Source organism: Rhinichthys klamathensis, unplaced genomic scaffold (genome assembly GCF_029890125.1).
Source record: "Rhinichthys klamathensis goyatoka isolate OS25496 unplaced genomic scaffold, OSU_Roscu_1.1 h1tg000229l_1, whole genome shotgun sequence".
Classification (NCBI taxonomy): domain Eukaryota; kingdom Metazoa; phylum Chordata; class Actinopteri; order Cypriniformes; family Leuciscidae; genus Rhinichthys; species Rhinichthys klamathensis.
Window position 1 is genome coordinate 2147579 of NW_026606753.1, and position 16459 is coordinate 2164037.

The window sequence follows — 16459 nt, forward strand, 5'->3', positions numbered from 1 at the left end:
TTTAGTGTGACAAAATATAATTTCTTTTCTCAAACCATTATTATATTCTAACAACTTTGACTGGGTTGAGCAACTGTCAGTCTGGGCAGATCAGTGCCACCTTGGACTTTATGTGGAATGGAGTGTATTTTTCTCTCTCTGGAAATGCTTACTATTGATGTGAAAGCAAAGAGGGGTTTTTTATCTTTTTTTTTTAACCATAAAGTATGGCTGTTTTAAAATACAGTTTTGGTGTCGTGCACACCTAACGTGTGCATAATTGTGGATAATTTACAAACAAATGTCTAGAGCAAATCCCTTATTTCTTTTTAATACAGTAAACGGTTTACAATATTTCAAATAAACCACATTTTTTTATAATTACCAATGAAAAATACTGACCTGTTTTGCGGTTTCCTTTTTTTCTTGATTTTTATCCATTTCCATTTGTTGTTGGTGGATTGACTTCTGTTTTTCTTGGTCTATCTTTCTGATGACTTCAGATTTTTTCTCTTTCCAAGCATCATAAGAGGCCTTTGCATCTGCAATTTTAGCAAGCTTTTCCTTCAAAGGGAAATGACAATAAATAAATCATAACATGGCTGTGGTGACTAAAGAATTCAATGAATTTATTGCAGAAAAAATGTGTATTGAACATTTTCTGGTGCGTCCGAAATCGCGTACTGTCTAAGTAGTTACAGTACTACATTTGAAGTTAAAATTCATGACGGTTAAAAAAGTACTTTCTATATAGTATGAATGTATGTTGTTACTGTCATGTGACCTACAAACGTCAGTTGCATCGATTCACTGCCTTTCAATAATCCTCTCCCATATGGCCTCGTGGGATAGTAAAGCCTTCATCGAATGTGCACTTCAGATTCTCGGCGGTAGTAGGAAATCAGGGTACTTTTCGCCGGGGACTCTTTTGACGTACTGTTTTTCGCATACTATATAGTAGAGAAGTATTCGATTTCGGACGCAGCGTTGGTTTATGCTAATTACCTCTTGCATTTTCTCCTCTTTCAATTTCTCTTCCTGCTTTTTTGCCCTGCTTGTTATTTTTAAAGTTTCTTCTTTCTTTTTTAGCCATTCCTGTTAAGAAAATGTTTTTCCCAAATTTAAATTAAAAATATATAAAAAAAAAAAAAATCATTAGTCAGCCTCTATCTGTAACTAATTATTATGATGTTTTTAGTAAATGATTAATCTAACCTGGTACACAGCAGCTCTTAGTGAATCTGCTGCTTCTGGAACTTGTTGGATTTCCTGTGTCCTTTGATCCAAAATCTTCAATGTTCCCAGGTATTTAGACTCCACTATATATGAGCTTTTGGACTTTCTGGAACTGGATGACCGGGAGCTTGAAGGTCTAACATCCAAAAGATATTCTTTCAATGTTTGATGCATTTAAGTAACACTCTTTAGGTGCACCAAGTAATTGTTTCCTTATTATAATATATACAGTATATATATATATATATATAAAAATAACATATATGAGTAAAGGAAACAAGGTAGGGAAAAAATAGCATGAGAAAATAATTAACAGAAGTGTTGAGTTGGTGACTTCCATGTGGCTTGGTATCAATAAAGTATGTTAATGTAAATGATATTATCCATATTATAGTAGTGGTTTCTTGTTGACTGCCTTAAAGGTTATACATTCGTCTCTCTATTAATATGGATTACTTTCCACTATGCATTTCGAAATCTCAGAAATCTCAGGTTTCATTAAAAATATCTTCAGTTCCCTATCAGTCAGTCACGTTCGACATTAACGTCAGTGACTGAGAAATTGGGATTCTCGCCTGATAGCCCAATTCACCTTCAAGTGGTAACAGAACAAGCCAATGTGCATTGGCGAGTGAGATTTGCATCGCAAGCCGCACTCCCGTTTCCGGGTATAATGGCAGTGTGCAAATACTCACATTAAACTTTCGCTTCAAAGCCGAGCAGACGTTTGTCTTCACCCTGCTCTTAATCATCGTTCAGTGTCTACGGAACAAGAGGGAAGCTGTTTGTGTGCGTTAGTGTGACAGCGCGTTCCAGCGGAGGTCACGTTGCTGAGTGAGTGCACGGTCAAATGCAGCGGCTGTTCCCCTGGGCCCTAAAAGAGTAAACGCGTCTTTTTAAAGATGTCTTTCCACCCGCGTATTTCTGGATGCGGTCGTTTCCTGGCCCCGTCTGACAGCCACAATCTCTGCCTCACATGTCTGGGCCGTAAGCACGCTGAGGTGGCGTTTGTTGATGAGTCATGCATCCACTGCAGGAAGATGACTGTTGGGGATTGCCCCACTGAATGCCGGTTCTTTAATGTTCGTAACCACTTCAGTACTCTGATCAGGGAGTAGGAGTCATCATATCTTTTACACCTTTTATTTATGTGCAGGGTTTTACCATATAAACATATGAACTATGCATTGGAGGTAGTTTCTGCAATAAACAAATAAACAGAAGTGAATAACTAAATGTTAAACATACATGCCCACATACTGTTGTGATAAACAGTACATTACCAATTAAACAATTTTAACAGCTCTCTCAAAGTGTGTTTAGCAGAATAAGAAACAAGCAAACAGAATAACAGAGCATATAAACAACTAAAGGTACATTATACGTCCTCGTTATGGTATTAAAGTATAACAAATATAGAATATCTTATACAGATGCATAGACAAAGTTAAATGAAGTATGGCCAATATTAGCAAGATAAGCCACGATGCTAGCGGCACTCTCACGTGCGTTTCACATGTCAAACTAAATAGATCGCGAAACACCCGCGACTTACAAGCTTAATGTTAGAGATAATCTCAGCAGTATAAACATCCAGTATTACGAATATAAAGTCAGGAAATATACTCACTTCGTCAATAACTTTTGTCCTGCACTCAGAGATACTGCACGGGTGGATAATTGCGTCATATTCTGACTGCTCTGTATGCGTAACTGAGAACGCGTCACTTACGCCAAAACAGCATCCAATATAATTGCGCACTACGTACTTTCCACATGCATTAAGTTTTCTACATAATACTTCCTTCAAGGATTCAAGGATATAGAATACAGCAGTAAATAATACTTAAAGACATAAATTGCAAAGAATTCACAACAGCCGCCCCACATTTGAGCAGCAAATGTGCAATTTAGGAGAAATCTTTAAGAGTCTTTGTTGTCCTCTAAGGCTGGCAACAGAATAAGGTGAGCAACTGGCCTGGTGTACACCTTATCCTTGACAAGAACATCAGCTGTTCTCACACATCCATCTTTACTGACAACAGTCTTAACCACTTTACCGATAGGCCACTGAGCTCTGGGAAGTTGTGGATCAACTATCAAGACTACTGAGTCTACTGTCAGAGTTTCTGATGGTTTGTGCCATTTCTGGCGTGTCTGGAGCGTAGGCAAGTAGTTCCTTGTAAATTGAGTCCAGAATTGGTCCACAAGATTTTGACAATGCCGCCATCTGCGCCGCCCCATTTCTCCTGAGGCATACGCCACCTGTGGAAGCGATGCATCCCGCCGCCCCATGAGGAGAAGGTTTGGTGTAATGGCGTCGAGGTCTGCAATGTCTGCTGAGACATATCCGAGGGGTTTCGAATTTAAAATGCCCTCTACCTCTACTAAGACAGTAGACAGGACCTCTTCTGAGATGGACTGACTTCCAACTGCCACTTGGAGAGCAGCTTTAATGGAGCGGACCTCTCGCTCCCAGACGCCACCAAAATGAGGAGCATTAGGCGGATTGAACTTGAAGAGGATCTGGTAATTGGCTAACTGCTCTTTTAATTGGGAGTCCATAGCTGCAAAGGCTTCTCGCAGTTCTCGATCGGCACCACGGAAGTTTGTGCCACAATCTGACCTGATCTCCTTTGGTCTGCCACGTCTGGCTATGAATCGCCGAAGAGCAAGCAAAAAAGCATCCACATCCATGGAGTTGAGAAGCTCTATGTGGACAGCTCTTGTGGTGAGACATTTGAAAATGACACCCCAACGTTTCTCAATCCTTCTGCCTATTTTAACATGATAAGGGCCAAAACAGTCCACTCCTGTAGAATAAAATGGGGGAGAGAGAAGCCTGAGCCGCTCTGGTGGCAAATCTGCCATTCGTGGTACTTTAGGCTGAGCTCGTCATCGTTGACAGGATGAACAGTTAAGCTGGTGGTGTTTAATAGCTTGACGTCCCCGCAACATCCAGTATTGCCTCCGTATTTCTGCATACACCCGTTCTGTACCTGGGTGCAACAAGCGCTCGTCGAAGTCTTTAATTAGAAGCTTTGTTGCTGGATGCTGCGGATCTAGCACTATCGGATGAATTTGCTCAACATCTGGGCTTTCCAGTCTCCTTAAACGTCCTCCAACTCTTAGTATATTAGTCACTGGATCCCATTCTGGAGCAAGACACATAAGTCGACTGTGGTTTGGTATAAGTTTTTGTGTTTTGAGGGCTGCTATTTCCTCAGGAAAACTCTGAGTTTGACACTCTCTCAATAGGATCAGTTCTGCTTCGCGATGATCAATGAGCTGGGTGTTTGTTGAATCATCTGTCGCTTTTTGACATGCTAGTCGAGTTGCCTCCACTAACTCCTTCCATGTGCTGAACTAAATGGCATGCGGAAGGGTTTGATCTGGTTGCGTAGTGGTTAGGCAGCAGATAGTGAGACTCTTCAATTCAGGTAACCCTTCTGACCTTGCCTGTTCAGGTCTCTTCGGCCAGTATTCGGAACTCAGTTTTAGAAATGATGGTCCCTGACTCCACCGACCAGGCACAGTAAAACTTAAGAGTGGTTTACCTCTAGTGATATCGTCCGCTGGGTTCTGCTGCGTGTCCACGTACCGCCAAGCACTGTGCTCTGTCAACTCCTGTATTTCTGAGACTCGTGTTCCGACAAAGACTTTGAATCTACAAGAGTCTGACTGAAGCCACTCCAGCACAGTTGTAGAATCTGTCCAGATAATTGTCTGCTGGATATTGAGAGTGATCTCATCTTTCAAAAGTTTTACTAGCTGTGCTCCCGCTAATGCTGCACATAGTTCCAAGCGAGGCACGGACTGTTGCCTCTTGGGAGCAACTCGCGATCTAGCAATAACAAAGGAAGTATGGACAACATCTTCTTTGTACTCTACTAAGTAAGCTACTGCCCCATACACCCTCTCTGACGCATCGCAAAACACATGGAGGTCATACTTCCGTTGTACATCATTAGGAACCGATGCATAACAGCGAGGAATGGTTACGGCACTAAGATGCTGTGATTCACTTTCCCATGCGTTCCAGGCAGCACGAAGATCCGGAGGTAAGTTTAGGTCATCCCATTCTCTTTTTTTGGACCATAGCTGTTGAATGAGCACTTTTGCTCGTGTGGTAAAAGGCACAATAAATCCCAAGGGATCATACTGAGTTGCTAGCACTTGATAGGCTGTTCTCATGGTCAGTGCTGCATGTTCAATAGGACGATAGTGGTATCCTAATGTATCAGCAGCACAATTCCACCTGAGACCAAAAGTTGGCTCCATTGGATCAGTCCTGTTCTGCCCAAGCCATTGTTCTGCAGCCACAGACCTTGCTTCCGTGAGTAGATGTGATATCACTGATGGCTGGTTGCTGGCCCATTGTCTGAGGTCAAATCCACCCTCTGACAGGAGATTGCGCAATTGATTGCTTGTTAGCTTGGCCTCGGATGCGGTTGGAAAGCTTGCCAGATAGTTGTCCACATAAAAACTCTGTTGCACTGTTTGTAGAGCACCTGGGTAACTCTCTTGGTTATTCCGAGCATGCTGTTGCACAGCAAAAATGGCACAACATGGGCTGCTGGTTGTACCAAATGGCAAGACCTGCCATTCATAAACGTCTGGGCAGTTCTCACAGTGTAAATCTCGCCAGATGAAGCGGAGTAGAGGTCTGTCCTCAGGCAACAGGCGAACCTGATGGAACATTCCACGAATGTCTGCACTTACAGCCACGTGGTGTTGTCTGAATCTCAAAAGGAACCCCAACAATGATGGGCCCAGTGCAGGCCCTGGCAGAAGCTGATCATTCAGAGACAGACCTTGATACCTAAATGAGCAATTGAAGACCTGTCTTGGTTTATCATTGTGACACACCAGGTGGTGGGGAATGTACCAAGCTTCCTTTGACTTGGTAACTTCTTCAGGTTGGAGCATAGTAACATAGCCTGCCTTAATGAGCTTATTAATCTCTCCAGAGTATAGAACAGCTTTCTCTGGGTCTCTCTGAAGTTTCCTCTCTGTGTTCCTCAGACTAGGCATAACTGATTGCATCGTGCTTATGAGTTTTGGAGCACCAGGTCTGCGGAGCAGCGGGGTGGCATAACGTTGAACTTCTTCAACCTTAATCCTCTGCGTTCGGCATTCAAGAAGTTTAATTGCCTCTTGATCTTCCTTGGATCGAACCACCAGTTTCTCATTCCGATAAGGCAGCACATCAAGTTGCCATAACTTCTCAACATTACGACAGAGCAAGTCATTGGGACAAGCGGTTGACACGAAAAGACACTGCTGCACTGAGTTGATACTTGGTGTGCCCTCCTCGGCTCCTTGTAGGGCCCACCCCAGAGCTGTGTGCACTGCAACTGGACCACCTTTAGGTCCTTGGCGGACTGGCCTATCCGCTGTGAGAAGATGGACATTGTCTGATCCAATCAGTACCAGTGGACGCACGTTATGGAATGACTGTAACGGAAGCTCTCTGAGGTGAACATACCGTTTCTGTAGTCTTTGCACTGGATATGATTGCTCTACCAGGTCCAGACCCGAAGAAGTGAAGGCCCCAAGTATCTGGAAGCGCCTCTTCGGTTCACTCTTTGGAGAGATTTCCAGGTTAACCTTGGACCCGGAAAGGTGAGTGATATCGGATCTTACTGTGCGTAGAGCCAGTGTTTCAGGTTCACCCTCCAACTGAAGCTTGTGGACGGCCATTGGCAAGATCATGGTTCTCTGCGCTCCGTCATCTAGTACAGCGTAAGTCTCCACTGACCTGAACTTGCTGTGTAGCAACACTGGAACCACTTTGAGAAGCACTCTGCAGGTCGCACTAGAAGGGGTGAGGTAAATGCGACTCTCTGATGTGCTTGATGTACTGTTTGTTGGATCATCACGGGCTATACGGTGAAGCACCTGGAGATGTATTCCCCCACAGTCACTGCATGGCTTTTTAAGGTTGCATATATCAGGGACATGTAATCGAGCACATCGCCAGCATAGCTTTCCATCAGTAATCCATCTTTGTAGGTCAGCAACCGACTGCTCTCTGATGTTATCACAGCGAGTAATGTAGTGCTCTTTACTGTTGCAAAAGAGGCAGTGTACCTTGAATGGTTTCTTCTGCTTGAGCTCTTTGGGACGCGTAGAAAGCACAGTTTCGGCAGGGGATGCACCGTGATAAACGACTAGACTTGGTCCCTTTGTTTTATATGGGGGTTTCTCTTTTCCGACTCCTGGAAGTTTCTCAAGCTGGTAGCGCTGTACTAACCGAATAGACAGTCTTTGCTGCTGTGCCTTGACTTGTAGCCATCCAGCGAAGTCCTGCAAATTATAAGGGTTAAGACTTATGGAGTTGAGCTTCCCCTGTTGTTGAAGGAACTCGATGAAGCCATCCCGTAGATACTTTGGCAGCTTGCTGAGTAGGCGGTCTACATGTGAGCAGCAATTAAGCTCCATCCCTCTGGGTCCCTCTAATGACAGCAGCATGCTGACCAGGAGATGAACTCGCAAAGCAAAGCTCTGAAAGCTGTGGTTATCATTGGGCTTGACATCTGATGATGTGAGGATGGCTGCTATCTCACTTTGAGCCAGTTGATGTGGCTGACCATACTGTAATTGAAGTGCTTGCATAGCTGCTGAATATGGATATAAGTGATGCCGGCAAGACTGCGCGATCATCTGAGCTTCAGGCAGTTTAAGATGTTCCAACAGGACATGATATTTATATTTCTCTGTTAGTTCTGGGTAAGGCTCAAGCAAATTGTCCAATGCCAGCTTCATGTTAGCAAATTCCCTTTCACTGTCACATGTGAAGTCTGGAATTTTAGGTTTAGGGGGGCTATATAATGTCCGCTGAGGTATATTACCACCCGGTGGAGCGGCAGTCTGTGCTGGTATCAGCTGTGGAGGGGGAACAAATGCAGCAGGGCTCACTGAAGGGAGTAAACCAGAAATCATGTTTTGAGAGGGTAACGTTGACGTTCTCTGATATGGAGGGCCATAACTGAATGAAGTAGATGCATTCACTGGCTGTATCTGCGAATGTGGTGCTGCAAGATAGCCGTAAGGTCTCATGGGATGCTGATAAACTGGCACTGGCGAAATCAGCTGCTGCTCAACGGGCTGGACTGATGGTTCAGCCTTATTCACTACAGTTTGTTCATGAAGGGGCAAAAATCTGGCAGAATGAGATGGAACTGGCTCAGATAGTGGTGGTAGTCACAGATGAGAGACTGGAGATACTGTACCAGAGGAGATAGGAGAAGACACTAAACCTGTAGTTCCTGATTGGTTTGGATGGAGTGGAGTGAATCCAAGGATGCAACTCTCTACCTCTGCTCTAGGAACAGCACCTGTTCTATGTGACTTTTCCTCATGTCTCACTGATGTACATACAGTAGCCTGTTTGTCGACATGTAACACCATGTCATGTGAGCGTATAGGCGGAGGGGTTGATGAACCAGAAGGTGTCGGAGATGACTGTGGTGCTGATGTAATAGCCTGCTCTGGTTCATTGTCCTCATTTTCCTCTTCTTCCCTCAAGAATGATTTGATGTGTTCCATCATCTCATTTCGGCGGTGCTTACGTTTCTTAAGCCGCTCTAGTTTCATGAGAAGATCGTCCATTTCGAATGTCTCCTCTTTCTCCCTCTCATGCATGGATTCCATGAGTTTTGTCAATGAGTCCATACTCAGTACGTCCGCTTGACTCGGACTGGGCGTGTCTCGATGTCCACCTTGGCTGGAGGCAGCATCTGCTTGACTAGTATACACTGCGGCTGCTGCTCCTCTCTGCTCCTCTGACTCCCTCTGAACAGGACTGGAGGAAAGGGCAGGTCGGTGATGTAAGTCAAGGATGTAATCCTCAAGGCGCTTGGGGGTTTGACGTCGACGTGACTGTCTCACTTGAACATCCGTATGGGGAAGTGATGCTGGTTTGTCATCTGATGACATTCTGAAGCAGTCAAGATCCGGCTCGAAGGACCATTTGTTGGGGATTGCCCCACTGAATGCCGGTTCTTTAATGTTCGTAACCACTTCAGTACTCTGATCAGGGAGTAGGAGTCATCATATCTTTTACACCTTTTATTTATGTGCGGGGTTTTACCATATAAACATATGAACTATGGATTGGAGGTAGTTTCTGCAATAAACAAATAAACAGAAGTGAATAACTAAATGTTAAACATACATGCCCGAATACTGTTGTGATAAACAGTACATTACCAATTAAACAATTTTAACAGCTCTCTCAAAGTGTGTTTAGCAGAATAAGAAACAAGCAAACAGAATAACAGAGCATATAAACAACTAAAGGTACATTATACGTCCTCGTTATGGTATTAAAGTATAACAAATATAGAATATCTTATACAGATGCATAGACAAAGTTAAACGAAGTATGGCCAATATTAGCAAGATAAGCCACGAACGTGCGTTTCACATGTCAAACTAAATAGATCGCGAAACACCCGCGACTTACAAGCTTAATGTTAGAGATAAACTCAGCAGTATAAACATCCAGTATTACGAATATAAAGTCAGGAAATAAACTCACTTCGTCAATAACTTTTGTCCTGCACTCAGAGATACTGCACGGGTGGATAATTGCGTCATATTCTGACTGCTCTGCATGCGTAACTGAGAACGCGTCACTTACGCCAAAACAGCATCCAATATAATTGCGCACTACGTACTTTCCACATGCATTAAGTTTTCTACATAATACTTCCTTCAAGGATTCAAGGATATAGAATACAGCAGTAAATAATACTTAAAGACATAAATTTCAAAGAATTCACAACAATGACCATTGCTATGTAGAGATCAAGACTGAGATACCTGGAAACAGGTGGAGTCCTTTCTGCTATTCCCCGTTCTGGCCTTGATGCACACAGGGCCACTTCGATTAATTCACAAGGTGATCTGAGGATTACAATGGGGGTTCGTTTGCCGGGTGAGTCCCCACGTTGCCCCTCTCTTTCAACAGACAGAAGTATGCGGTTCAAGGACGCAACGACTTCTCACGCGTCTCCCGCCACTCCCTCACGGTAATCGTGGAGCCAGGTAACTGCAACCACACTAACGGCCCCCGCATCGGGATGCTGCGCCTTCTGAGGTGGGCCCCTGTGCTACACAACACTACCCCACCGAGGGTACGTCTGTTGGCCCACTGGTCACCCTTGTACAGTGTCTGGAAGCCAGGCTAACGCTTACCAGCCCATCTCGCTGGGTCGTTCGGACGATCAGACTCGCTATGTGATTCAGTTCGGCCGGCGTCCCCCCAGGTTCAGCAGCGTCCGGTTTACCTAAGTGGTAGAAAAGGATGCTCCTGTTCTGCGTGCAGATATCGCAGTCCTATTGGCGAAGGACGCGATAGAGCCGGTCCCTCCAGCCAACATGAAGTCAGGATTTTAAAGCCCATACTTCATTGTGACGAAGAAAGGCGGTGGGTTACGACCGATATTGGATACCTAAGGGTTTAATCTCGTCAACGTCAGTGAGCCAATAAGCTTGCAGCATAATTGTCTGTGGCAAGGCATCAAGGAAAAACACTAGTTTACGCCGGTCACACCCTGTAGTGTGTAGTGTCCCAACCTCCATAGATTTGGAAAAGATCAAAAGTGTGGCTACATTTCACCAGGCTCGATGCCAACAGCCCACGATGCAATATTTGCGACAAGATAATTGCAGCCAAGACCGGCAACACGACAAATCTGATGAAGGACTTGACAGTGCACAGAATAAACTTAAGGGCAGAAAGTTGCTCAGTCTTTGACTCCAAGAAGAACTGGAGGCATGAGAAAAAGGCATATAGAAAGCTTGAAATGTCTTTTAAATGAAACGAATTTTCAATCGAAAACAAATACTCTCTGATTATGTAATCCATATGAAAGTTCTCTCTATAGATGCGCGCGAGTGCATGTTCACTATACTGGATGACGAGTCAGCAACGTCAATTTAATCTTTGCAGCCAACACTGACTCAGAAAACACTAGTTTATTAATAAACAATTAAAATGTCTCCTTGCTATTTTTTCCCAACACATTAATCTTGATAAAACAGATTTCATAAAATTTGCATCGGAAAAAGTATCGTTCAGGAACCGGTATCGAAGTCAAGGTATAGGTATCGAAAATGTTTTCCTTAAAGGCGACCTATTATGCAAAATTCACTTTTATAAGGTGTTTGGGGGTCCACTCTGGCAGAGTCCACTCTGCCATCTCTGTAGCAAAAAAACTGTTACAGAGCACTGCCATGATGGCCAGTACATATGTGTAACTTCACGTTACCTCCCTATGGGCAAGATGTGGTCTTCGTAGCGTTCCTTTCCAGTTGGAATAGGCACGCTTTCCTGGTGTTATCCTTAGTCTCACTGTTCAGGGTGAATGGAACATCATTGACATACTCTGTGCACAGCCCTGTCCTACTTCTGCCCCCAGCTGGCTTGCTCAGGGTGCTGGAAGAGGCAGAAGTTGTGGCTTCTTCCCAATATGTCAGTCACTGACGTTAACATTGAACATGACTGACTGATAGGGAACGTCTAGGTTACTAATGTAATCCCTGCTCCCTGAAGGAGGGAACGTAGACATTAATGCCCGTCGCCACAACTCCTGTACCTCCGCGGCGGCCCCGTCTCGGGACCCCGTCTTGGCTCCTCAGCGAAAAACTTAATGGGAGTATTTGCACATTTCCTTATATATCCAGAAGCGGCAGAGCGGACGTAATGGTTTGGAATGACGAGGCTGAGGCTGACAGAATTTTCTTTCTTTTTTTTGTGAACTATCCATTTAAGTGTACAGTAAAATGGATCTCCAGATGATGTGTAAACATCAATGGAACATGAATTTACACTTTTTAAAAACTTAGCTTCCATATTTCAGAAGTTCACCACATGCACATCACTGCCTGTGTTAGTATTAAGTATTAAACAAATTCACTAACCTGTCTGTGGATTTTCTAGACATGTGGCTTTGTGTGGTTGACGTGTAGTCAAGGTCATCCTGAGAACTCTCCTGATTGGAAAAGTGTGAATTACTACAAGTGTGAACAGATTTAATTAAGAATTACATTAGCATTTAAATGTTGACAAGGCAGTTAATTGACCTTAATTTGTAGGGTGCTGCATCATTTAGTAACAGAAAAAAGAAGCTATTTCTAATTACACTGCTGACAGAGATGCAATTTCCAGAGAGCCATCTTTCAGAATAATCGTTAAGAACAAGATCTTTTCACTCTTAATCAGACTTACATGCTTTTCTTCAAATGATGTTGAGAGATTTCTCTCTTTGCATTCTTCTGAGGCAACTAGAATGAAATTTCAAATTTATTTGAAATGATTAATAAAATACTTAACTATAATTTACTTTAAAATATTAGATGTTAGGTCACAGATCAACAATACCAAAATGTAATCTCTTTACAACAGTAAAAGTCTGAACATTAAAACAGTCTAAATTCATTCCCACATACCACTGTCTGCAGTGGCTGGAGCCTCAGACACTTGCTCTGCAGTTGAACAAGACTGTGTAATTGAGTTTTCTGACATGGCCTGGTGTTCATCTGGACCCTGGAGTAAAAAATAGGGTTACCTATTGCATTCAGGTACATAATTATAATTTTTTTAATCCATCATTTTTAGTACAAAGAAGATTTTTTTTTAGGTGTGTTAAGACTGTCTTTACACATGAAATTATGCTGTTTTTTATTTATTTATTTAATTTGTTTTACATATATTATTTAGATTTGTCTGAAATTACTTCTGTAAAATACATTTAGTCTCTTTCCTACACTGACACACACATTTTTTTCCCTTCCCACTGGTACAGTATTTTGTTTATAAACATGCTCGCGCATGCACACACAATAATTCTGAAATTAAAATAAAATTACAAACAAATTACGGTAATGTTTTAATGTGTTTGTAGAGCAAAAGTTCATAGACCAAGTAGTCTAAATTTAAAAAAAGTTTGGACATGGTAACAATTAACAACAATTAAAACCTTAAAACTTTTGTGCATTCATTCATTAATGAGAAGTTACTGATTAGATATACAATATGGTTTTAGTTGAAAAACACTACGTTCCAGGGGCGTAGAATTTAGTAGGGACGCTAGGGACGTGTCCCTACCAATATCCAGTGAGACTGATATATCCCTAGCAATAATTTCGATCAAAACTTAAAATATATTTATATATTGTTGTCCCCGTCCCCATCAATTTCAAAATCAAACCTACGCCACTGCTACGTTCACACTGCAGGCTGAAACGACCCAATTCCGATTTTTTTGCCCCTATGCGACCTGTATCTGATCTTTTCATGACAGTCTGAACGACACAGATCCGATCTTTTCAAATGCGACCCAGGCCACTTGGGTATGTGGTCCAAATCCGATATGTATCCGATCTTTTGAAATGCGACTTCAATCTGAACGGCCAGGTCACATGTATCCGACCCGCACGTCATTGATATGCGACAAACGTCATAATTATGCGTTGAAGAAAGCGGGAATGAGAAGATTGTAATTGTGCTGGCTCTGTTGGGAAAATAACTTTAATATTGCTAAACGAGCTCCACTGTTGACATCCATGTTTAGCTACTTCCGCAAACAACAAGTGACGTAGTTGACCGTTGAGTACTCTTCTGCACATGCGGGTCACTTCTGGGTCATTTCATGTTCACGTTCACACAGGAGATCACAAAAGGTTGCATTTAATTGAAAATGTTAAGGGCCTTGCAAAAAAATCTATCTTTTTCAAAAAAATCGGAATTGAGCATTAAGCCCCTGCAGTGTGAACGCAGCCTTAGACTGTTCTATAAGCTTATGTTCCACCGGGTCCAAACATACCCTGGATTGCAAAAGGTATATAACGTTTTTTTAATGCATTAGGAGGGTTAAAAACAAGGATCTGTTAAAAAATTTGCTTGAATCTGGATTTAGACCTGATCAGCTTGTTTCTCTTGTGAGATATTAACTACCGCTAACCAGTGGCAGCTCGTCAGGGGAGGCAAATCAGGCACAGCCTACCCAAAATCACATTTCACATTTTCTCTTTCTATCATTTACACATTTTCACCTGAACACTTTCAGTGGTAGAGGTTTGACTCTTCTCAGAAGAGGATCTGTTGGAGAAGGGTATAGACATAGAGGATGTGGCTGTTCTGCTGAAGCCAGGAGTTTCTGCTTGTGATTCCTCTTCTAACTGACCAGTGTCACACATATTTGCTGTCCTCTGTCTGGGCTTGGGTCTGGGTGACATGTCTTGGGCAACATAACCTTTAATTAAAGAATGTGTACTTTATTTGTTAGTTTCTGACATTTCTTGAGACGATTTTACAGACAAAAATCTGTCTAGCACAGGAAACCTTTCAGAAGTACACTATCAGTCAAAGGTTTGGAATAATTAAGATTCTTTATGTTTTTGAAAGAAGTCTCTTATGCTTACAAAGGATGCATTTATATGATGAAAATACAAAAACAGTAATATTGTGAAATATCATTACAATTTAAAATAACTGTTTTAAAATAACTATATTTTAAAATGGATTTTAGCCCTGTGATTGCAAAGCTGAATTTTCAGAATCTTTACTCCAGTCTTCAGTGTCCCGTGATGCTTCAGAAATTGTTCTAATATGCTGATTTGGTCCTCAAGAAACATTTCTTATTACAACAGTGAAAATAATTTAATACTTTTATTCAGCAAGGATGCATTAAATTGTTTAAAAGTGACAGTAAAGACTTTTATAATGTTACAAAAGATTTCTATTTCAAATAAGTGCTGTTATTTTGAGCTTTCTGTTCATCAAAAAGTATTAAGAACCATTATTAATAATTGAGCACCAAAACAGCATTATAATAAACAGTAGTAATAATTGGTCTTACAAAATACCACAGATCTTAAACAGCAGCACACATGCAAAAACTGTAGCCCTGACCTGTAGAGAGTTTTGGTTTAACACTTCTCTCCCTGGGTTGAGGAATGGGTAGGTCACCATCTTCACCAATCCTTTGGTTGGCCGCATCTTTTTCTGAAGGCAATGGTACTAGACTGTCCCTCTGGGAGCCTTCTGATGTAAGGGGGGTGGAAGATTCCCATAGGCTATTCTCAGAGTTTAGTGGCAGTGGAGATTCTGACAGGCTCTTCCTCACCACAGATTCTGTTTGGTTCCTCAACCTCATTACTGATTTTGACTGTTCATCCTTTTGAAGTAAAGTGAATTCTGGTTGAAACTTGTCAGATACAGAGGAAAAAAGGGAATCTGACTGTTGATTTTTCTCTGGAGTGTAAGAATCGCTTGGACTTTGAGAAGTATTCCTGGATTGGGTGGAATGGAAAGAACTAATCGGGCCATCTGCACTTCCCATGGAGTTTAGCAGTTCAAAATGCACAGGTGAGCTGGTTCTTTTGGTTTTCATGAAAGACACTTTTTTGGGTTTGACATTTTCTTCTTCATCATCTGAAAGCTTAAAATCATTGATTTTGCCTTTTGTCTTCCCAGCTTTAAATCTCTCCTTTTTCTGTTTTTGTCTTTTAAGAAGTTTGTTCAGTATGTCTGCTGAAACAATTCAAGTGTTTCAATATAAGGCAAAGAACAACATTAAATTGAAACTGAATTACTGTTTATTGGGGATAACCAAACTGATTCTATGTAACGTTAAGGTTTAGGCCTGGGACACACTGGCTGCGTGGCGTGAGCGTCTCAGCTGCGTAGCGTGTCCGTTTTTATTTCGGCTCCCATGTTAAGGCCGGAGACACACTGGCTGCGTGGCGTGAGCGTGGCGTTTCTGTTGCGTGTCAGCTGCGTGACGGCTGCGTCGCGTTTTCTGTGTCTTTGCACACCAGAAGCGTGTCTGACGCGGCACTGCGTGGCGTACACGAATACATATTCGCTATATGTGACATAGAGGGAGGGCGCCGACAGACCAGTCTACATTTGGATTAGCCTACTGTTGCTCTTGCCTTTACGACAACAATTTCAACTTTTATCACGCATCTTCCAAAATCCGAAAAATAGGGAAACATACGGCTGTCTGTTTATTTCAATAACATTTACAAATTTTGTGTAGCTTTAAAGAGCCTATATTTAGCCTATCTGATGTTGGACCGTCACTCAGAAGACACACTACGATGTTATTGTAGCCTATCCTAACTTTATATCCTCCTGAGGCCCAGAAAGTTTTTTTCAAAGAATTCTTTTTTTTTTTTTTTCATGTAATCACATTGTTAAGAGCATTATAAACAAATGAAAATATAT

At 42.2% G+C, this 16459-nt stretch overlaps 1 protein-coding gene across 1 annotated transcript in view; it reads right to left on the bottom strand.

Moving 5' to 3' along the window:
- Positions 1 to 16459, bottom strand: part of map9 (microtubule-associated protein 9) — a 34689-nt gene that overhangs the window by 16697 nt on the left and 1533 nt on the right. Inside the window, exons 3-10 of the mRNA XM_056265122.1 lie at positions 15140 to 15757; positions 14281 to 14480; positions 12676 to 12772; positions 12455 to 12510; positions 12148 to 12218; positions 1195 to 1351; positions 985 to 1074; positions 382 to 543 (exon numbers count right to left, since the gene is read on the bottom strand). Of these exons, the coding sequence (XP_056121097.1) occupies positions 382 to 543; positions 985 to 1074; positions 1195 to 1351; positions 12148 to 12218; positions 12455 to 12510; positions 12676 to 12772; positions 14281 to 14480; positions 15140 to 15757 (1451 nt within the window). The remainder of the gene's footprint in view (positions 1 to 381; positions 544 to 984; positions 1075 to 1194; positions 1352 to 12147; positions 12219 to 12454; positions 12511 to 12675; positions 12773 to 14280; positions 14481 to 15139; positions 15758 to 16459) is intronic.